Source organism: Balaenoptera acutorostrata, chromosome 11 (genome assembly GCF_949987535.1).
Source record: "Balaenoptera acutorostrata chromosome 11, mBalAcu1.1, whole genome shotgun sequence".
Lineage (NCBI taxonomy): Eukaryota > Metazoa > Chordata > Mammalia > Artiodactyla > Balaenopteridae > Balaenoptera > Balaenoptera acutorostrata.
In genome coordinates, this window is record NC_080074.1 from 20,885,285 (window position 1) to 20,908,579 (window position 23,295).

The following is a 23,295-nucleotide window of genomic DNA, read 5'->3' on the forward strand; positions in this document are numbered from 1 at the left end:
AATATTGAGAGACATCGTATTTCAGTAATTTATAAAACTGGTCAAATTGGCTTTAATATATTACAGCACAGAAAACAGGTAAGTATAAATAAGAAGTAAAAGTAGTAGTACTTACAAAAGTTATTTCATAGTCTTTTAAAAGTTCTTAGCATTTTAACTTAACCAAAAACCTATAATAGTGTCCATTAACAGTTTCTTCCTTTAATTCTAATAGGAAATATGCATGATTTTGAAAAATAATTTCTTCTATTTTCTAGTTAAAGAGCCAAGAAAAATGAACTTGCTGAGGAAAAATACACACTTCTGGTTGTTCACAAATCTGTGGTCTTCTAAACTGAATTACTATTGAGTAGGAGTCATTCAGTATAACTCCTAAGGCCTTATAAATGAGTGTGCAAAATGGGAAGACTCTTTTAATCAAGACTGAACTACGGTTTGAAAATCATATCAGAAACTCTAAACTATGCCTGAATATTAAAACAGTCTGACTTTTCATTCAGTTTGCCACTGTCACCATATTTAAGAACAATGCATGTCTCAGGTTGCAGATTTGTTATTGATCAAAGTCAGAGAGGGGAAAAAATCCTGAAATGGATTAGAAGCTAAACAAAGGAAAATAAAGGGTTTAAGACTTTTACTGTAATGGTAGATGATGAGGTCTCCACCTTCTCGCCTGACCCCATGCCTCTTTCTCTCCCAATTTTTCTCCTCTGTTTTCAATTCTATGTTTCTGTATGAAGTCTTTTCACAAATACTCTGGGATAAATACATCACAGAATCTAACCAATAAAATTATTGTTTACAAATAAACCTAATAATAAAGTGCCACTTCAAAGACAAATAAATGTGCTGTCAATTCATGCCTGAGCAATGTTGCCACGGTGGAGGAAAGGCAGGAGCAGTGTAATGAGCAGAGAACTTTGTTCTTTTTCTTTCATAAACTTGCTGATCCTGGAGAAGGAAAAAAAATGGGATATGTAAGGAAGATATATAAGTTAAGAGTATTTCTCCAAGAAGTTAAACTTTTCATAAAAAAACATCAGTGATGAAAGACCCAGGTGGCTTTTAAGTATGTGTGTATGTGTAAAAAGCTTAACTCAGTTATTTAGCAGTGCCCACTTTTATTTCCCTCCAACTTCAGGTTGGTGGCTACTATTCTATTGCTTTTGTAACATCTGATTGTGTAGGTGGGTTATAGTAAACTCCAATCCTATAATTAGTAATTGGTAATTACTTATTTCACAAGGAAACAATATTTTAAGTGCTGAGACTTGTTTTAGGCTTTATATACAACATTTCCATGTAACTCCCAAAACAGCCCTATAATGTAGGAATTATTAACCCCACTTTGCCCAGAGAAAACTGTGGCTCAGATAAGCTGATGTCACACAGCAAGGAAGTGGTAGAGCAGGTCTTTCAAATGTAGTCCTTCTGGTGCCTAATCACTCATCATCTTCTCACTATCACGTAGCCTATGATAAAATTTAGTAAGTATATTTCCTATGGTTTCCCGTTCTGCAAAACTTAGAAATACACTAGTATAAATAAAACATTTAAAAAGAAGTTCCTGGAAGATTCTAATATATCATTTTTTTATTGTTGCTGAAAGTAACAGAAAAGATAAACTTTCAACAACTAAGTCCTGTAACAATTTAGATTTTAAGATAGAATCATTTTGTGCGCTCAGAGTTACTAACCAGGCACTTTATAGAAATCACAATTGTATATTACCAGGTCTAGCAGTATGCAGAGAATCTTTAAAGAGAATCTTTAAAAACGCTTGCAAGATCTTCTCGACTCTTAGAAGAACAAACACAGCAACCTGCTCTTTAAAATTATTTTTATCAATCACACTTAAAAAAAAATCACAACTATGTGATCTCACACAACTCAAAATTTCAATTGAACAAAATATGTCAAGGCTAATAAACAAGCAAATCTATTAGTCTACCTTCGGAATTTGAAAAGTCTGTAATCTTTTATGATTAAATAAAGGCAGATGTCATAAAAGGTTTATTTCAGCAGAGAAAGAGAATTCTGCATTAACTTAAAAATGGAGGGCATTTAAAATACTGAAAACTTTTTTAGCTTATTACCTTGTTAAATGAAAAACCAAGCATAACTAAAAAAAATTATAACTACAGGTGGTAATGTTATCTTTTAAGGACCAATGTATCACTTACTTTGAAAGAATGCCCAGTTCCTTACTGACTTGTGCTCTATTCTTCTTCTTTTTCACCTTTTCTGCACTTATTGTGGTTTTGCTGAGATATTGGAGAATTGCAGGTACATGAGGTAGAATTAATTGTCCTCCTATCGTGATAGACTCTGAAATAGTGATAAATGTACTGATTTTAATTAACTACACTCTTAAAAGATAACTGTACAATATCTTCCTAATGACAGAAAAGGAAAGCACTCAATTACGATGAAAATTTAATACATTTCAACTCTAAATATTAAATAACTTTCTTCTTAGTCAAAACATCTATATCATTAGCTAAATTAAAATTTTATATGAGACCCTTGAGGATTTAAACCATTTTTGGTAGTAGTAAGAGAATTGTTAGGATAATATGGTAAGAATTCAGAGACATGACAGTGGAAATCATCTGATAATGTCCTGAAGGGTAGTTGAGCTTTCTGGAGCGTAAATAATCCGAATTTCTACCTACTGCAAAGAAAATTCAGCTTATAAAAATTGGTATTAATTCCTAGAGAAAAGAAACTCTTTTAATAGCGTAAGTTATAAAAAGAGTCAGATTCTATCAACTTTTCCATTCTGAGAGCACAAATGATACCTCAGAAGTATAAGAATCGTTTGCTCTATACAGCTTACATACCATCTGCACTTTCTGTGTATACACATCCTGTCACCGGTAAGCTCAAAACTGTTTCTGTGGGTTCAAAATCTGGAAGGCTAAGAAGGTCATCAGCTATTTCCATCACAATACTAGCTGTGGCTTCAGAGAGGTTCTTTGCTGAGAGAATCGCAAAAACATTGGTCAGGATATCACATTCTGGGTGCCCAGGTTTCTGTTTAGCCAGGAAAGGGAAATACCTGCAAGAAAAAACACTAAAATAGTCATCTTCCTTTTCAATACGTTTATTTCTAAAAACATGTTCCATATGAATTTTCATAGAGTTTAATGAATATATATGTGTATGTGTGCATATGAATGTTAATAAGATTACTCAGAAGGGAAATTACTTTAAAATCTAAAATTTGATGGATAATAATTCTAGGCACCATACAAACATATTATCTACATACTTTATGTATATTTCTCATTTAATCCTCACAATATCTCTATGTTAAGGTGGTATCCTTATCTCCACATTACAGATGAAGAAATTGAGAATTGTCTAAAGCCAATGAGTTAATAAGTCGTACGGCTGAGCTGTGAACCGCAGTCTAAGCCCTAGTTCTAAAAGGAATGTATTAAAGACAGGCATTTTTCAATTATAAGCCTTCTAGAATATGAATGTTTATATGGTCACATAAAAACCATGTACTACAACATGAAAATTAGGAGTACAGACCACAGACCAAACAAATATTTGCTGAATTAGGATATGCAACATTCAGATTAGGATCATTTGTCAAGGGAGGGAGATGAATCCATCCCCAGTAATGAAAGACTCACACGAATGATACCCAAAAAGGTAGAGAACACCATAGCTTTCCAGCCACGGGCAAACTAGCAATTGTTTTACAGCCAGAGATGCAATCCTAACAATCAGTAGGAAGGCCAAACTGAAAAAATTCATATAGTTTGGCTTTACCAATTCAACATCACTGGAAAAAGAGCTCAAGCACTTTAACATACTTAGTCCTGACAGACTGAAAGAAAAGTTCTAAGGGGTTATACTCATACATCTTTGTCCAACAGATACTGGGGATAGTATGCGCAGGCACCAAGCAAGATACTTTACATATTATATCTCCATTGTCAACGAGAGAGAAATTGTAGAAGAGAATGAGGTGGCATCCAATGATGTGGATCTATACTTGAGTAAGGACCCAACTAATATATAAACCAAGTCACTACTGTAAAGTCTTCTTGGATGAAAGTCCTTCATGGCTTATTTGTATAACAATGACACAACTATAAAACATTTCTCAAGTATGCCTATGAAGTGCTGCTTATAAACGTCCAATGAAAAAACAAGATATGAAATTGCTTTCTCAAATTGGGAAATAAATGAAAAGAGCCCTTATGACAGTAAAAATAAAACAGGCTTTCCTGAGGAAGACAATGGCAAGGTATTGTTTTTGAAGACTAATGACACAGGGAAATGTTCATGACATAATTTACATGAAAAAAACAAAATCAAAAGCTAGCTATATGGTATGATCCCAATTCTGTAAAAACTGATGCCAAGATTTTAACATCATTGAATCAATAATAAACACATTTTCTTTTATTCTATCTTTCATTCTTCAAAATAGATCAGGGCAAACTTAAGTCTGTTTCCATCACTGAGATAAACAAAATAGGTTTCCCACATTCCCACTTTACTGAAAGTTCCCACATTCTTCAGTAAATATGCATTTGGTCTGTAACACAGCATCTCTGAACCATCAGTAGATGAAGGTTCTGTAAATGGCTCATAATGTCCACAAAAGGATATTGACTTGTGACCATGAGCGCTGTATGCATATTTAGATGGAATTTTACAAAGAATAGAAGACAATGACCTAGAAAATCCAGAAAGCTTGTGAAATTTTTAAGTGGGAACCGGGAAAAAGACAGAATGCAAATTACAAATCAGCTTTTATTTTTAAGCAAACATGCAAAATTGTAATATTTGGGTGATGATATAACTACCTAGTGTGTTTCACATCTGTTTTTCCCTTTGCCAGGTCAAATCAAACTGTTGATACAATCACTACACATTGGAAGAACAGCCATATCAATCCCAATACTACTAATTTTCTTCTTTTTAAAAAAATTTATTTAGTTTTGGCTGCGCTGGGTCTTTGTCGCTGTGCGCGGGCTTTCGTTAGTTGCGGAGTGGGGGCCACTCTTCGTTGTGGTGCGTGGGCTTCTCACTGCGGTGGCTTCTCTTGTTGAGGAGCACGGGCTCTAGGTGCGCGGGCTTCAGCAGTTGTGGCTCACGGGCCCTAGAGTGCAGGCTCAGTAGTTGTGGCGCACGGGCCCAGTTGCTCTGTGGCATATGGGATCTTCCCGGACCAGAGATCGAACCTGTGTCCCCTGCTTTCGCAGGTGGGTTCTTAACCACTGCACCACCAGGGAAGCCCCCCAGTACTACTGATTTTCAATTTTCAATTTTTTTTTTTTTGGCCATGCCACGCAGCTTGAGGGATCTTAGTTCCCCAACCAGGGATGGAACCTGGGCCCGCTGTAGTGGAAGCACAGAGTCCTAACCACTGGACCACCAGGGAAATCCCTAATTTTCAAGTTTTAATGAAATTGTAAAAACAGCAAAAAATGTGTAAGTCTTGATATAATATACACTCTACAATTTTAATTTATATTAAATTGCAAAATGTTGTTTTATCTATTTTTTCCTTTTTTTATTGTTGTAAGTAATTCAAACACTCCGAAGATATATCATGAAAAGTCTCCCTTCCCCATTCCAGCTCACCAAACCTCCACATGCTATGGTGACATTGTTTCTCATGTAGCCTTGATCCATTTTCTATTTCATTTTGTATTTATACACACATACATACACATATAAAAGCATTTTTCCTGGAACACACTACACCTATTATTCAGCAACTTGTATTTTTCTTCAAACTATGTATTTTGAGATTCAACTGCCTTATTCCTTTTAACTGCACTGAAAGTAGGTCACTGTGTGGAAAGAGCATAAATTACATTATTAGTTCCCTTGACCAGTTAGTCTAAAACACTGCCCTTTTTAAAGGCAAAAAAAAAAAAAAAAAAAGATTATACCTTGCATTTCTGCACCAGATACTAATTAGTTTCAGCAGAGGAGTAGGAGAATACTGACTCTCAGATCCAAGCCTGCTGATCTAGGACACAAAATAAAAACAGAATACAAAATAAGAACATACACAGAATTGTAGAAAAAAACCAAACAACTAAAAAGCAGAACAAGAACAGAAATCACACCAGAGGATAAAAGAGCCAAGAGATAAACATTTAAAGGACAAACTGAGTAGTGAGAAATCTTTCGTAAAATCAAGTCTCTCCTACAGTCTTAGCTATAACTACACCAGTTATCAACACCAAGTGGGGACAACCAGAGATATCAAACAAGGAACTAAGTAACAAAAACCCCTGTGTATTTTCCCTCATGCTTGTCAAAACCCAGAGGCATACTATGTGAGGTGCTACAGAAGTTAGGTTACCTTTGCTTAAGAGACAACAGTCATATTCAAATTAGCCTTAAGTATAAACGCTATGGTATTGGAGAAACTAGCTCTGGAGCTTTAGGTGGTAGTGGAGGCAAAGAAAAGTGTTCTAAAACTTGCAGAAGCAAAGAAAGGCTTGATGTGAAAGAAAAGACCCGGATTAGCATTCGTGGCTGGGTGCAGACTGTGCTGGTGAAGCAGTATTAAAGGAAAAAGCAGAAGGTATCCAGGCAGAACACAGAAATCAAGCTTTACCTGGGGCCAAACTGCACCATGAAATACAGCATCAATTTCTTCTGTTCTGAACTGATAGGACTCCCAATCCAAAAAGATATCAGTTACCATTTTGATTCCAAGACGTCTTAAATTTTTCAGTGGGTTAATAAACCTCAGCTGTATCTGTAAAATAAAGATCTTCTATTAAAAAGATACCGCTTTTGGGCTTCCCTGATGGCGCAGTGGTTGAGAATCCGCCTGCCGATGCAGGGGACACGGGTTCGGGCCCTGGTCTGGGAAGATCCCACATGCCGCGGAGCAACTGGGCCCGTGAGCCACAATTACTGAGCCTGCGCGTCTGGAGCCTGTGCTCCACAACAAGAGAGGCCGCGATAGTGCGAGGCCCGCGCACCGCGATGAAGAGTGGCCCCCACTTGCCACAACTAGAGAAAGCTCGTGCAGAAACGAAGACCCAACACAGCCAAAAATAAATAAATAAATAAAAATTAAAAAAAAAAAAAAAAAGATACTGCTTTTATTCTTGACTCCTCAGGGAGGCACTCCTGCTCAGGTGGTGAAGAATCAAGCTGGGATCCTGTTATGAAGCTCTGATCCACATGGAAGTGCCAACTGAGTAAGTCATATTGCTTTTCTTATTGAACAAGAGGGGAAAGCATACTTAAAAAAACCAGGTGGTGGGATGTGTTCTATTATCAGGCCCAGTAAAATCACACTAAGTGTCCTCAGGCAAAAACAAAATCTCAGTGGGAACAGCTGCTTTGTATTCTACGTTGTTTTACTTTTCTGAAACTGTACATTTTAAATTCAAGAGAATATGAACAAGGATGCCATTACTTTGCTATGCAAAAGTCTGAGGAATCATGATAGTTCACATACCCATCAAGTTTCTACCATTCATTTTTAGCTAATTATCTCATTATACGAGTTACAAAGAGAGGAGATGACTGGCAAGCATAAGAAGGTGACACAATTACAAGTCATTCTGTTCTGCTTCAATTCTATTGGCAATATTTTCATTATCTGCTAGATTATGTTTAGTGAAAAATAAAAACTATTACTGATATTTGAAAAAGCATGGTATCATGATCCCCCAGAGGAGTAAGAAACTAACCTTGGCAAACATGACACCAAATCAGACCCCTCCCTTTCCCCTATTCCCATCCAATCAAGTAGGATCTACATGTACTCTTCTCTTTTGTAATCAGCTGCCCAGACTTCTCACTAATTGTTGAGTAAACTGGAGAAAAATCCTGAAAATGAGCAACTGCAGACTTTAATTCCTAGAGGAACAGTCCATATGACTGAGTTTATGGACATTTACGATTACTTCATTGCTTAAATGTACAAAAACAAAACAAAAACAAACACAAAAAACCAAACCCAAACCAAAAGGACCCTCAAGAACCCTCAAGACACCTATTTCAGTGTCAGTCAATGCCCTGGAGGATCTGAAAGATACAAAAAAGTAAATGTGTAACTTAGCTCAAACACACAAATGTAGAACTTTAACTCACTTGAGCATATTACCATGCAATAATTCATTACAGAACCTCAAAGAATTCCTTGAACTTGTCCAAGAATTAAAAATAAAATAAAAAAAAGAACAGAACAGAAAAGAAAGCTCCTACGTGTCTGGAAGGCTAGCACCTCACTGTCTAATGAACTGTGAAATTGCATAAATGATCCTTTGAGTTACTGATTGTTGACTCAGGAGAAAGGCTGCATTCTTGAATAACATCTTCTAAGTTAACCAGAAAGTCAGAGGACTTACAGAGGGCTTATACAACCTGTAATGTTTCATGACTTAACACAGCCATATACAGGTAGTCACTATCCCTCACTATAAGGTAAAAACTAAAATTCTCACACAATTCTCCCTATGGCCCTGAAGCTCTCATGTAACACAGACAAAAAAACTTCTAAGACCCCTTTTCAGCTTCCACTCCTGGCCCTACACAGCCTCTTTCCGCCAAGCAAAGTGATATTTTTGAAACATCAAACTGACCGTATCATTCCCTTGCTTTCAAACCTCTCAGAGGTTTCCGAGTACACTTCAGAGTAAATCCAGCTCCTCGTCATAGCCTACGAGGCTCTACCCACCTCTTGACGTCATCTTACATATCCTGCTCCTTGTGCTCTAGCCACCTCAGCCTTCTGTCTCTTCTCAGGATGTGTCAAGAATGTTCCACCTCAGGACTCTGTACTACTAGTCATTTTCTCTGCCTGAAATGTTCTTCCAGCGGCTGGGGAGGTGTAAGCTCAAATATCACCTCTTTAGAGATGGCCCTGAACACCCTAGTAAAAGCAGCACCCATCCACCTCCAGATGGGTCACTTCCTACCACATTCCCTCATTTTATTTTAAATTCTTTACATCTTCATGTCTTTCCCTAACATGTTCATGCTTTCCTCTACTTTTGTGAATGTATGGAGTGTATTTCTAACACCTGTTTTAATGTCCTTGTCTGATTCTATCACCTGTGTCATTTCTGGGTCTGCTTCTATCCATTGGTTTTTCTCTTCATTATGGGCAAAATCTTCCTCTTTCTTTGCATACCTGGTAATACCTGACTGGATGTCACTGTGAATTCTAGTTTCATTTAAATCATCTAAAAGTTTCTGAACAGGGATGCAGTTAATTAGGAAAAGGTTTGATCTTCTTAAGCTTTGTTAGGTGGTGTCATAGCAGCCTTTATGCTTGGGCTAATCTGGCTCCACTACTGAGGCAATCCCCTTCCAAGGACTCTCCCTGATGCCCCAGGTCTCATGAGGTTTCTGCTCTGGCTGTTGGGAACACGAGCTGTTCCCAGCCCTGTGTTAGTCAGAGGACTGTTCTGCCTTCTCCTTTCACATGGTTTTACTGCTTCTAGTCAAGATAGAGTGACAGGGACCAGATTTTATCCTCGCCTCTCAAGACACTAAAAAGCTGAACAGAATATATGAAACAACGATTTCTGGACACTGGACAGCAGGCAACAGAGGACAGTAATCCCTGAGAGAGGGGAAACAGATGAGACGAGTCCTACACATTCCCCAGCTTCCTGCCTGCGGAGTTTCAGGCCTTGGTGTGGGAAGGAAGAGCCCAGGGAGAATCCAACAATCTTCTTAAAATGAGGAGACAGTTGTGCGACTTGGGGAGGCCAAGGTGGCCAGAAGTCACAGGGCAGAGTACTGGAGAAGAGACAGCGACAGAGAGAAGGATTTTAAGAGATCTGCAGAGGAGCCTCCTGAGTTTATTTTCCTCTTAGAACTTACCATCTGGCATTATTCTGATTATTTTTGTATTTATCTATAATCTTCTCCCCAAGATACGGAGTCCTTACCATCTCGTTCTCCACCTACAACAATGCCTGGCAGATAGTAGGTGTGAAATAAGTATTTACTATATAATTAAGTGGACAGGAACTTTTGTTTGCTGCTTCACCCCAATGCTTAGTACAGTGCCTGACAAACAGTAGGGGTTCAATTAACATTTGTTGAAGGAATGAATGAAAGAATGATGAAAATAAAATAGTGCCTACCAAAATGGAAGGTATATTCTAAATCTGTAGATCTTGTTAACCAGAGAATATTATTTCATTACTAAAGCAGATTCATATCCATGCATAGCCTGAAAAAGCAGTGTAAAACTTTGGCTGTCAATTTTTAGTTATGACTGTATTTGAGAGGCAGTTCATCAGGCATATCCCTAAAACAAATGAAATGAATTTTAGCCAAATTAAAACTGTGCCTATTTGTCATGAATTGAGAATCGACAGCAGACATCTGAGTCTGGGTTTTCACTTCAAGTCCCATTTTCTCCAAGAAGCCTTCAGTCAGTCCATAAAAACATTAAGTTTTCCTAAACTCCAATGAGTATACTTATATCCACATACGTGTTTCAACAAGACATAAATATATTGTCTTGAATATAATTCAGAAAACATTTCCTAAGCACCAACTCACGAAGCCTCCTGGCAGTTAGCTAGCTGACTTGTCTTGCCCGATCTTGCTACTTACCTTTATTTAAAACATTGCACTTACAATAGGCAAGCATTTACCTTTAAAAGAGGTCTGGGAAACTCTGGCTCAAAATAACAAGGACAGTGCTAACAGTATTCGATTCATTCTCCAACCACTTTGAATTAAATGAGAGTTAGAAGATGTCCTACACTTTTAGGTTCCTGAAATTAAGATATAAGAAACATCAGCTCAACTACCTCGGACTTTGTTCTGAGACGTATACAGAACTAACTCCCTCCCTACCATTTCACCTCCTTTTTAAATAGACGCTTGCTATAATCTGCATTTTCTAGCTATTCATAAATATTTATAACAGTGAAGATTCCCATTATAGGGAAGGCCATTTTAAAGAGATGCTTGGGCTTCCCTGATGGTGCAGTGGTTAAGGATCCGCCTGCCAATGCAGGGGACATGGGTTCGGGCCCTGGTCTGGGAAGATCCCACATGTCGCAGAACTAAGCCTGTGCACCACAACTACTGAGCCTGCACTCTAGAGCTCGTGAGCCACAACTACTGAGCCTGTACTCTAGAGCCCATGAGTCACAACTACTGAGCCCACATGCCACAACTACTGAAGCCTGCGCATCTAGAGCCCGTGCTCCGCAACAAGAGAAACCACTGCAATGAGAAGCCCACGCACTGCAATGAAGAGTAGCCCCCTCTCGCCGCAACTGGAGAAAGCCTGTGCGCAGCAATGAGAACCCAATGCAGCCAAAAATAAATAAATAAATAAATAAAATTTAAAAAAAGAAAGAAAGAAAAATACTTAAAAAATAAATAAATAAAGAGATACTTTACATAAGAAAGAATTAACCTAGAAGGATGTTAGATATTCAGGCCCCAACCAATTTCCCAAGTAAGACACAGACTTTTACCCGAGAAGAAAACGTGTAAAGTGAATCTCTCTCACCTTTTCTCGTTGATCAAGGATGTGGGATACAGTTGCGGTCATGCAGAGCAGTATCTGCAAAATCTTTGGTAAGTATGCACTGATCAGATGACTAATGTTCTTTAATACTATTTCAAGGCTATTTAAGATACCGTGCTGACGACCCAAAGGGAGAACTTTAGACAAATCCAAATCGTCTATTGCTTGAATGACAGCAGAATGGCATTCTCCTAGTGAAACAGAGAGAACCAGAGATAGCATGTGAAGGGAAATATTAGTTTGTTACTATTTATAATTATAGCTTCCTTTCACTTTCCCTCAATAATACAGCATTTTCTACTGTTATAATGATTTACAGATGATAATGTACTTCACTTGTATTTTTTCTTCTTTTGATTCTTACCCAACATTCAATGAGCTAGATGTGGTAGCTTTTACTACTATCATTTTATAGATGAGGAAACTGGGTAGTAAAGGCAAGTAAGAAACTTGTGACAGAACTAAGCCTCTAAGCCCAATTCTCACCCTATTTATACTATTCCTCAAAACCTAAGGAATTCCATTTTATTCCATCTATCAACTTTCCACACATTTTCTCCCTCTCAACTTTCATGGACTCTGCTATTTTCAGCAGTTTCAAGGAAAATGTCTTGTTACATTATAAGCTCCTTTAAGGCTGAGAATCAAGTGTTTTATTTCTCTTGCAGCTCCTGATAAATAAATAAAACAATGGTCCTTTATAAACAGGTACCATACTGATTTCATAATTTACTTAAAAGACTTGAATTGTTATTGCTTGAGCTTTACTTCAAACCAACTGGTATGAGATCATGAGCTTACTGATTCATACACCAAAACAGTCTATCCATAAGGGTATCATTAATAGCTACCCTCTTAACAATAGAGGCTATTACACTGAACAAAAACTCTTCTATTCATTACAGCCAACTTCCTTCACAGGACTATATTATACTGAATGAAAACCTTTTAACAGCTATATCTATTATCCTCTCCCCTCCCCCACCCCCCAAGGGGGGGAAAAAAAAGCAACACATTACCCTATAAATAAATATCTATGTTTGCCCAAAACAAAGCAATTTTAAGACTGGAGCAGAGGTACTGTAGTCGGGAAGATCTGTGTACAAATACCAGGTTCACCATGGGCAAAACACTTACCTCTCTAAGCCTCAGTTTCCTTATGTATAAAATGGGGACTATCAAGTACTGAAACCTAATGTGGCTGTTTTAACAGTCAACTGAGTTGTACGTAAAGGGCCTGTCATAATGTCTGGCATGAAGTAGGAACTCAGTAAATGTTAGCCATTATTATTACTATTAATTACTAACATTGCATACTGGAGAACATACCACAGAGCAACACAGCTCATTGTATACACTTACTAATCCACTTTGTTTAGACCATGAGGTTGAGAGCAGGGATTATAAATACTCATTTTTCTATATTCAACGGAGTGTCTAGGGTGCAGGAGGTATTCAACAAATCATTACGCAATAGTTGAATGATTCAGTGAATGAATACGTGCCAAGACAATTAAGATTAATTTTGCAGCATGCTTTAAGTTTCTAAGGAGAAACTTATTCATCCTATACGGATAAGTATCATTTTTCAAATGGCCTAAATGTACAATAACAACAAAAAATACACATTTTCTAATCAGGGGCTTATTAGCACAGGGGTGATGATAATCCCCAGGATCATCTGTTAGCTCCACCTAATTCAATCAAAGTTTAAAATAAACTGCATGTCAGCAAAAAGACCACCTTCGAGATTAGGAAGAGTGACCCCCTTAGAAAGATGCCCAAGAGCATGGGAAACAGCCTGAGACAGCAGAGGTCTGAGCAGACAACATGCATGCAGAGCGGCAGCTAGTTGATAGCTACCATTCTTGAAGTGCTTCACAGGCTCAAATAGCAGGTCCAAGAATATCTGGATCTCTTCAGGCTGGGTCCCAGCGAGGAACCTCAGAATGATGGACATGCGGGTGCCAGAAGCAGATTTCCCCTGAGTTTTACTCCCAGTCTTATTCTTCATTCGGCCATACAAAATTCTAAAAAGTCCAAAGAATGTTATTTATTTGCACATTCATCCTAAAACATTATTTATCTGCACATTAACCCTAAAACACAGTTGTTTCGTTTTCCTAAAAGGCTAGACTAGTAACTCAACAGATTTAAATGGATACATTCTAAAACAAGGAAGAATGAAAATAAAAATTAGATATTTAATATGGAAATTTTAAAATAACAACAACAAACACAAGGCTAAGGGAAGCAGGAAGAAGGAAATAATAAAGACAATGGCCAGAAGGTGGTTCTTTGGAAGAGAAAAAAAGCAATAAAATAGGCAAGCCAGAGGTAAGTCTAATCAAGGAAAAATGAAAACAAGAATATATAGATTAAAAGGAAGTAAAATAAGAGCATAACTATAAGTAAAATAAGGAAACTGGAAAGATTTCAATTAAATGGGTAATTTTCTGGAAAAAACACACATATAAATAAGCAAAAGGAACTTAAGAAACCCTGAATAAATGAGTAAACTTGGAGCTCACATAGTTTTACAGATGAATTTTTAAAACTTTCAAGGAAAAACAATCCCCGTGATATAGTTTCACAGCAGAGAGAAAGAAGGAAACAGTCCTTTTTCATTTATGAAGGTGGTATAGTTGTGATATCAAGATGGATTAAGGAAGAGAAATAAACTACATACCAATATTGCCTAAAAACAAAAAACACAACATTTCTAGCAAATCAAAATCACAATGAGGTATCACCTCACACCTGTCAGAATGGCTATCATCAAAGAGTTTACAAATAATAAAATCTGGAGAGGGTGTAGAGAAAAGGGAACCTTCCTACACTGTTGGTAGGAATGTAGATTGGTGCAGCCACTATGGAGAACAGTATGGAGGTTCCTTAAAAACTAAAAATAGAGCTAACTTATTATGATCCAGCAATCCTACTCCTGGGCATATATCCGGAGAAAACTCTAATTTTTCTGAAAAGACCCATGCACCCCAATGTTGATAGCAGCACTATTTACAGTAGCCAAGGCATGGAAGCAACCTAAGTGTCCAGTGACAGATGACTGGTTTAAGATGTGGTGTGTGTATATAAACATATATATATATAGTGTGTGTGTGTATATATATATATACACACATATATATATATATATATATATATATATATATATATTACTCAGCCATAAAAAAGAATGAAATAATGCCACTGGCAGCAACACGGATGGACCTAGAGATTATCATACCAAGTGAAGTAAGTCAGACAAAGACAAATATTATATGATATCACTTGTATGTGGAATCTAAAAAATAATACAAATGAATCTACATACAAAACAAACAGACTCACAGGCATAGAAAACAAACTTATGATTACCAAAGGGGAAAGGGAGGGGGAGGGGGATAAATTAGGAGTGTGGTATTAACAGATAGAAACTACTATACATAAAATAGATAAGCAACAAGGATTTACTGTATAGCACAGGAAACTATATAACTGAATCACTTTGCTGTACATCTGAAACTAATACAATATTATAAATACTTCAGTAATAATAAATAAATAAATAACTGGGGGAAAAAACCCCATGACATTTCTGAAAACAGTACCCAGTGCTGCATTAAAACGATATTAAAGCTGAATAAGGATTATCCCAGGAATGCAAGAAAGAATCATTAGTAAAATCTATTAGATTAATACAGATCAATAGCTCATAGAAAAAAGTTAATATGATCATTTTAATACATGGTTAATAGTCATTCTAATAAAATTCAACATCCATTTAGCAGAAATACTAAATAACATAGTAATAAAAGCTACTTTCTTAGCATGATAAAACTACTGGCTTAACATTCAAATTTTAAAGACAATGGTTTTCAAACTCTTCAATATTAGGATCCCTTTTCAATCTTAAAAATTATTGAAGAGCTTTTGTATATGTGAGTTTTATCTATTGATATTTATCATAGCACAGGTTAAAACAAGTTAGCAAAAGTAACATTTTTAATAAAAATTAGTTATATATTCCAAACCCGTCCCTCCGAAAATTAGTGAGATTAGAGGCATTGTTTTACTTTTTTTTTTCCTTCAAATTTCTTTATTGCCTGGCTTATTAGAAGATAAATGAATTCTCATATCTGCTTCCGCATTCAATCTGTTGCAATATATTGTGGTTGAAGAAAATCCAGCCTTACACAGATATGTAGTTGGAGAAGGGAAAAATGTTTTACAAACTTTCAGATAATTCTTTTCAGTTAACTGTGGATATTCCACTTTGACACTACACCAAACCTCAACAGGAAGCAGTTTCTTAAAGGCTGGTTGCAAGGTGGAATCTGAAACCATATCAGTGAACTTTGTGAACTCTGTTACATTAAAATCCATCTGTCTATCTTGCACTTTGAACAGATCTTTACCCATGAATGATCCTGTAACATGCATCAGTTACTTGTAAACATGAAAAAAATTCCATGGGAACAAGTGAGCAGCAGAAGTGTCTTATGCATACCTCCCACTTTTGCATATAGAATAATAAAAAGACAAGTACTCAAGGCTCAAGATTCATCTAAGGGCATTGAATGAAACCAGCTTTTTATTTTATTTTTTTAAAACTCCAGGTCTGTGGCAATGAAGAATGGCTAGCACAGCTGGGAGCCACTGTCCTGATTCCTGCTAAGGCACCCAAAGTTTTACGCATCATTGCTTTTGCCTGGTGAGCACAAATGTTAGCACAATGGAAAAGGTAATGTCTTAGTAGTATTATGAAAAAAGTTTTAACCTCCTGGACCTCCTGAGAACATCTCTGGGACAGCCCACACCAAGAAGGAGCAGACCACACTTTAAGAACGACTGCTCTAGAAACATCACTGTTAAAGCCAGTAGCAAGACAAGGATAACCACAACCACTACTACCACAGTTAATTCTTCTGGCTCTGTAAGGAATATGTAAATTAAAAAACAGAAAAAGAGGGATTTATATCATACATGAGAACACAAAATTCATTTGACCACTATTTACTAAGAGCCATGGAGTTTGCCTTCTAGCAGGGGAGATACACAATAAGAAAAGAGGCTATGCTGGATGACTAAGTATTGTGAAGAAAGGTTGTGGAATGGGCTCTGAGTGGGGTGGTAAATGGAAGAGATGTCGTGAGAGAGGTGGGTCTGGCCTAAGTCATACCAGGCCCTTAAAGGCGTAGTAAGGATTGGATTCCCTTTGCTACTCTCAGTAAAATGGGATCTCAAAGGGTTTTGAAACGGGACTAACAACCTGACCGATGACTGTTATTCACTACTATTTTATGACCCAGAAAATCCAATGAAAACTATGAAAACTAGTAATAAAGTTTTGAAACGTGGATGGTTAAATAACACAAATCAATAGTTTTTATATCTCATAATTAGTTACATACCAAATGAATGAATTATTTATACTATTTCTCAAAAGCAAACCTTAGAGAAATATTGGATTTAATTTTAACAGTATTATTAAAATAACACCATGGCAAGATCCTTCCTCATGTTAGGAACAAAATATTTAAAATAAGTCTCTATAACAATTTGACTTCCCCAAAAGACCAATTTTAAAAGTAAATAATTAAATAAAATTCAAAATGAAATATTCCATTACAATTGCTGAAAGAATCATAATACGATACTCACAATTGTTTTTGTGACGAACTTTTAAAAAATCAGTTTTGAAAGTGTATAAATACCTCATCAGAATGGGAAACAGATCTGCTCGGTGGGCTGCTTTCACTACTGTATTATCTTCAGAAATGTTAAAATGCACTATCTCTTCCTTAAAGCTTCTGTCTTCAAGCAATCTTTGTAAGTTTTCCCTTTAAAAATAGAATTCAGCACAAATCATCACTTAATCAATAATACTTTTAAAAAAAATATAATTAATAGAGTACTATACATATATAAATGAAATAGGTATTAAGAATAGTTTATGCTGTAGTTGACATCCGTAAAGGAAAGTCTTCACACAAATACCTTCCAAAATGGCAAGTTTTCAAATTTTAAAAGGTAAAAGGCATTATAAGGAGTTAGTCAATAATTCAGCTGTTTAAAAAAGCATAATATGAAAGCTTTCTTCAGTTCTTAGAGTGTGATTATGATGACTCCCTAAGTAATCACCAAGATTTTATGACATTGTATAAGCAAGAAGAAATGATATAACCACCTCAACACATACTTTTCAATTAATATTCTCTCTCCTACCTTATTATCTATGGAGAAGCACTCTTAACAAACAAATATACTTCCAGTTTTCATTTCTTACCTGAAAATAGCATTACGATCACCTTAGAAAAGAGGGAAATTTCCTAGGCCTTTATAAAATTACTTTATAAGAAGATGTCTGGTAGAAAGATTAAAAATCAGCCCCCCAAATATCTCTTTAGCTTCAAATAACTTACCTGTAAGGGAGGATATGTGGATGTTTATATGTCATTATGCAATCCAGTGTTATTTTTTGCACCATTTGATCTTGGTGTAGCAACAACTAGGAATGATATTTTATAGAATAAATTAATGAAGTCAGATATACACATACCATGGGATCATAATTTACTCGTACTAGTTTGCTCAACTAAAATTCTTAGAATCTAAATTCTTAGACGTGGGTTAAGGATGATTCCTGATAATAGCTTTACATTTTCCTGGAGGTAAAGGAAGATGAACAGAATATATGCAAAGAACAAAACAGAAACACAACTCTGACACCTGCCTCCCACATGCAAGATTCTCAGGTCTATCTGTCTTTTGGCCAAGGCCAATTCCCTACATGAATCTAGGTTTACACCAACTGGGCTGGTCCTGTGATGAGACAGAGCTCTTCTAATACCGTGAAGGTAACAGCAGTCAGGAAGATGCCAGGAAAGAAGACCTGGCTCTGAAGCCTCTCTGATCAGTCAGTTCAGAATTTTGTTTCCTGTGGACAACTGAGAGTTTTGAGCTCTGGCTCTATAAACAAGTTATATCTGAATTACGGGCAAAACAAGGACAAATTCTGATGAAATAATATGTTTCATTTAAAAAACATCCAAATGAAAAGAGAAAATCTCGTTTCCCCAGATGGTTTAGAATGACATCCAATGCTTACTCTGCTTCTGACGTTAATTTTTTTCTGCAACGTTTTTTGGAATTCAAGGCCATATATTGTGATTTCCATGGACTATTATTCTATCTTTTTTCATTCAGTCGAAAAGATCCTGAAACCCTGACGCTCCATAAGGCTAACTTGCCTAGCAGTGAAAAGTAGCAGCTCTCTCGGCACAAACCCTCGCTCCCTTCTAAAAACGAATTCTCACGAGACAACTAACGCTTTGTTATACTCACTGTTAATACAGCCGATCAATGTTTAGTCACCCCAAATTTCTTTAAAAATCCGCTAAATTAGTGGTCTAAAACTGTTTCTCAAGATACAGAAAATATCGGTTAATTACAAAAAAAAAAAATTAGACTTAAAGTGTAGATATGGGCCCTATTCCAACAATTATTGAAAACCTACAAGTTATTTTGGCAAAGAAAAAGGGAGAGAAAAGTTCACAAGTAACTGTAGTGGCAAGAATTTATTTTACTTACCTGAAGATACAGCTCATATAATTTGGATTCTAGATATAAGGCTCGTGGATTCGAAAACTTAGAGAAAACTTGCAAATGAGCAATTAACTGCCTGAAAAACAAACAAAAAACCCCCGAGAAAAACAGAAAAAACAGAATTAAAGAATAGACATTATTTTCTTGAGATGATAGTACCCACTAATTTTAGTCTCTGACAGGTACTCTGAACACCTTGACTATAGTTTCACTGTTAATTACACAGACAAGTTTTAATTATTTGCATTTAGGAAATCATTCTCCAGGAATTCCAAATCTCAGGCAGGTCCTCCCCTGAAATCTAGGCTCCCCACCCCAGAAAATCATTCAGGATGTCCTCAGAATGGTTTAAATTAAACCAAATGTAGAAAGAAAGTAATCAAAATGGTAATACATTCCAAAATTGAACACAGATAATTCTTGGAATGATTCCTTATCTAGTTCCTATGCAGTAGACAGGAAAGTGGAAAAATATACACTTCCTCACTTTTATATAACATAAAAACTGATGTCAGGCAACAGAGGTCCAAGTTTGGGTAACCGTGGCTCTTGCTTACCAAGAAGGAGGAAGAAAGAGCAATGTTCTGTGGTAAAAGTTAAATCTGAAGATGGGGTTGCCTCAAACAAACCACATCATCTACCAGGACAGAATGAGAAGAGCGCTTCTCCTGCATTTACATGCTCAACTTTCTAATCCATAGACTCTACAAGGCTTTAAAAATACTTGAGAAAAAACTGTTTTCTCTCTGTGTATAATTTATAAGATGTATTAGAACTTAAAAAAAAAAACCTGAATGAATAAATTATTAAGATTTGGAGAGATTTCATTTGCCTACTTCAAAAACATAAGCAGGGAGAAGCGAAGAGAGGTGGAAACCAAGCTGCATGTGTGGTTCTGCCATTCTGAGTTGTTGACTTCGGGGAAAGTCACTGAATGTCTCAGAGTCTCAGGTTCCTCATCTCGACAAAGACAAGACCTCCCAGATTTTCTGCGAGGATTGAATGAAAGACCACAAGTTGTGGTGCTTCCGCTCCCAAGGGTTTAGCAAACAATGCATTTCTCTGTTTTAGGCAAAAGAAAGCAAAACTGTGAAAGCCCTACTAGTTAATATAGAGAAAAATGGCTGGAAATTATGACCTCTTTAAGATATTGTAGAGAAATAGGGGTAAGGGAAGCACTATTATTTATATTTAGCTTAAATGCCTGTCATGATTAGTCTTATGTGTCAACCTAAGTTACAGTACCCAGTTATGTAACAAAACACTAATCCAGGTGTTGCAATGAAAATATTTTGTACATGTTGTTAACATCTACAACAAGTGGACTTTAAATAAAGGAGATTACCCTCAATAATGTGGATGGGCCTCCTCCAATCAATTGAAAGCTATAAGAGCAAAAACTGATGTTTCTTAGAAAAGGAATTCTGCCGTAAGAATGTCACACAGAAATCCTGCCCTACGAACTTCACATTCAAGACTACAAGCGTCAAATCCTGCCTGAGTTTCCAACCTGCTATCTGCCCAACAAATTCTGGACTTGCTGGCTCCTATAATCAAGTGAGCCAATTCCTTAAAACAAATCTCTCCACACATACCCCCTCCCCATATATATCTCCATTCTACTGGTTCTGTTTCTCTGGAAAGCTCTGACTGATACAATGTCTCTGTAATTACTTATCACTGAGCCTTTGCAGTTTTACAAATAAATTGTTAAAATCTTCTGTTGAAACATACACTCCTTCCCTCAACATTTATTATTTTTTATGTGCCATGTAGCCTTCAGGAGACAAAGAGAACAGGAGCTAATTTTCACGTTCTCATTAAATACTTGCCAGTGAGGAAGGTGTCCCATGGATTATAAAATTGGGCTATGAATATACTGAGATGGCCCCAAGAGTGTGATTATCCATTTACTTACATTTTCAATGATGGGGAATGCTAGCAACATTCTAGGTTTGGCTACAGGGGCCAGGAAAATTAATTGAGACATGGAACTTATCTTTAAAGAGTTTTTAATTTACATGGATGATTTATGAAAGAATTAGTACCCAAGGCAAGGAGCAGCACCTGATTACAGGTATGAAGAGCTGTTATCAAAGTTTAAAGGTGGGTAAGATAACTTCTAGTTTAAAAGCCAGGAAGCGCTTCAGTGAAGAAGTAGAATGAGAACTGTGCCTTGAAGTATGACTAGAATTTCACTTGGCAGCGATGAGGCAAGGGGACTGCAGAAAGGACATAGCAAAGGTCCAGGGGTGGGAATGGAAGAGGTATGAATGCATGAAGAGCTTATTCGTTTATTCAACAAATAAACACAAGGACAAACCTTTGGATAGCTGTTATGCTGAAGGATACAAAGATGAAAACAGCAATCTCTGTCTTAGAGGAAGTAGTAGGGGATAGAATGCTCAGAGTTGTGAGAAGGTAGGAGCAGAGAAGGAACTATGGTTCCACGAAGCTTAGCCATGATCTTAGTATATAAACTCCTGTGCTTTGTACACTATTTCCATTAGCTGGCAAGTCCTTCTGTGCTTGGCAAACTTTCGTCTTTCACCTTCAAAGGTGCCCTCCCCTTTGTGATAGAATTAAGTCATTTTTTTTTTTACTGTGCTCCTGTAACTCCTTTAAAAATACTTCTGTTAAAATATTTCATCAGGCATTAGACTGAGCTTCTAGCTCTGCAGAAGCTAGGTACCATTCATCTCTGTTGCCCAGCACTTAGCAAAAGGACCTCGATACAGTTGCTGAATGATGAGCTAACAAATGGCTCATGGGAAAGACTCAACAAATGTACGTATCAGATTGAGATGTAAAGTGTTAAAATAACACAGCAGCGCCAATCTGGTGGATCTCTGACACCCCAATTCAGACAATATTCAAGTAAGCTGGAGTACCTTCTGAAAGCAGAGTCACTTCTTTTTTCTAACGTTTCTAACAATTTAGGTAAATGAATAATCCAGAGAGTTAGAAAGAGAATGTAACAGCATGGAAAAAAAGAAAGCCAAAAGTAATCAGGAAAAGAAGTCAAAAGGCAAAGTTAAGAGTGCTGATGCGCTTATTTATAAGGGAGAAGATGTTCCATTCTGTGTTGCCCCAGCACACAAACATAATGTCACGATGCTATGAAAGTGAACGACAAAGGTCAAGGGCATTTAACTGCTCCAGGCCCCAGTGCTCTCATCTATAAAAAGGCGCTACAATCAGATGACTCCAAAGTCCCCAAACTCTAACATTCTGTGGCTAAACAAGAAAAAATAAATAATAAGCAAGCGAAGAAAAAACTCAGAACACTGGCAGTTTTCTTCAGGTTGTAAAAGAAAATCTCAGGAAGATTCAGCACTTTGGAAAATAATTATCTGAGTAATTCATCTTGTCCCAGACTATTTCACAGGAGGTCACAAGAGGTCTCTTCCTGCTCCTCCTGGATTCGTGGATCTGTAATCTTTCAGCAACGCTGAACTTACTTGGCCGCAGCTCTTCTTGTCTTTTTCTTTTGTGAGGGTTCATCTTGGGGCGCCAGCTCTTCCCCCAACTGTTCATCCTCTCCAGCAACAGGTTCCTCTTCTATTTCCTCTGCCCCCAGCCCTCTGCCTTTTCTTCGCAGATCCTGGGTTGGTGCAACTTGCAGATCTGCTGGGTAATACTCATTGCTACAGTGGAAAGAGAGTGATATGAAACAGATGAAGCTAAATATCCTAAATGTTTATGACAGATGTATGTCTCCAGTTCACAGACTCACACACAGAAGAGACATCAGAGGCACCTTAGTCAAGCATCTTCTTCACCATTTAAACTCAGACCCTCTTAAGTACCTAATTTGACAAGTCAATCACTAACTGCAGAAGACAGCCACTTCATTGTTACACTGTTGAAAATATTTGAAATGTCTACTTTGGACTAAGCTGATATCAGCCTCCCTGTCTCTGGAACCACAACTTGGGGAGGAGGGCATAGGGGTAGATTATTAAAGTATAGTATTCAGCCCTCCAGGTATGACCTGGTAAGACAGGTGGGACTATCAATTCATTGCTTTTGAGGGAAGTCACAACATGACACAGACTCAGACTAAATGTCCAGGCAATGAAAATCAGTAAGGCTTTATGCTTTGGCTCCTCTAAACTAAGTTTGTGCAGTTGGTATTCACATTTGTTCTTACTGAATTCCATCCTTTTAAT

At 37.0% G+C, this 23,295-nt stretch overlaps 1 protein-coding gene across 3 annotated transcripts in view; it reads right to left on the minus strand.

The window, feature by feature from the left end:
• UTP20 (UTP20 small subunit processome component) overlaps positions 1-23,295 on the minus strand; it is a 95,345-nt gene that overhangs the window by 34,269 nt on the left and 37,781 nt on the right. For all 3 annotated transcript variants that reach the window (XM_057555887.1, XM_007165813.3, XM_057555886.1), the window contains 11 exons: positions 22,585-22,770; positions 19,109-19,199; positions 17,941-18,026; positions 17,233-17,358; positions 13,379-13,545; positions 11,498-11,706; positions 6,605-6,748; positions 5,928-6,007; positions 2,844-3,061; positions 2,184-2,328; positions 864-951 (listed from right to left, as the gene is read on the minus strand). In XM_057555887.1, the coding sequence (XP_057411870.1) occupies positions 864-951; positions 2,184-2,328; positions 2,844-3,061; positions 5,928-6,007; positions 6,605-6,748; positions 11,498-11,706; positions 13,379-13,545; positions 17,233-17,358; positions 17,941-18,026; positions 19,109-19,199; positions 22,585-22,770 (1,540 nt within the window). The remainder of the gene's footprint in view (positions 1-863; positions 952-2,183; positions 2,329-2,843; positions 3,062-5,927; positions 6,008-6,604; positions 6,749-11,497; positions 11,707-13,378; positions 13,546-17,232; positions 17,359-17,940; positions 18,027-19,108; positions 19,200-22,584; positions 22,771-23,295) is intronic.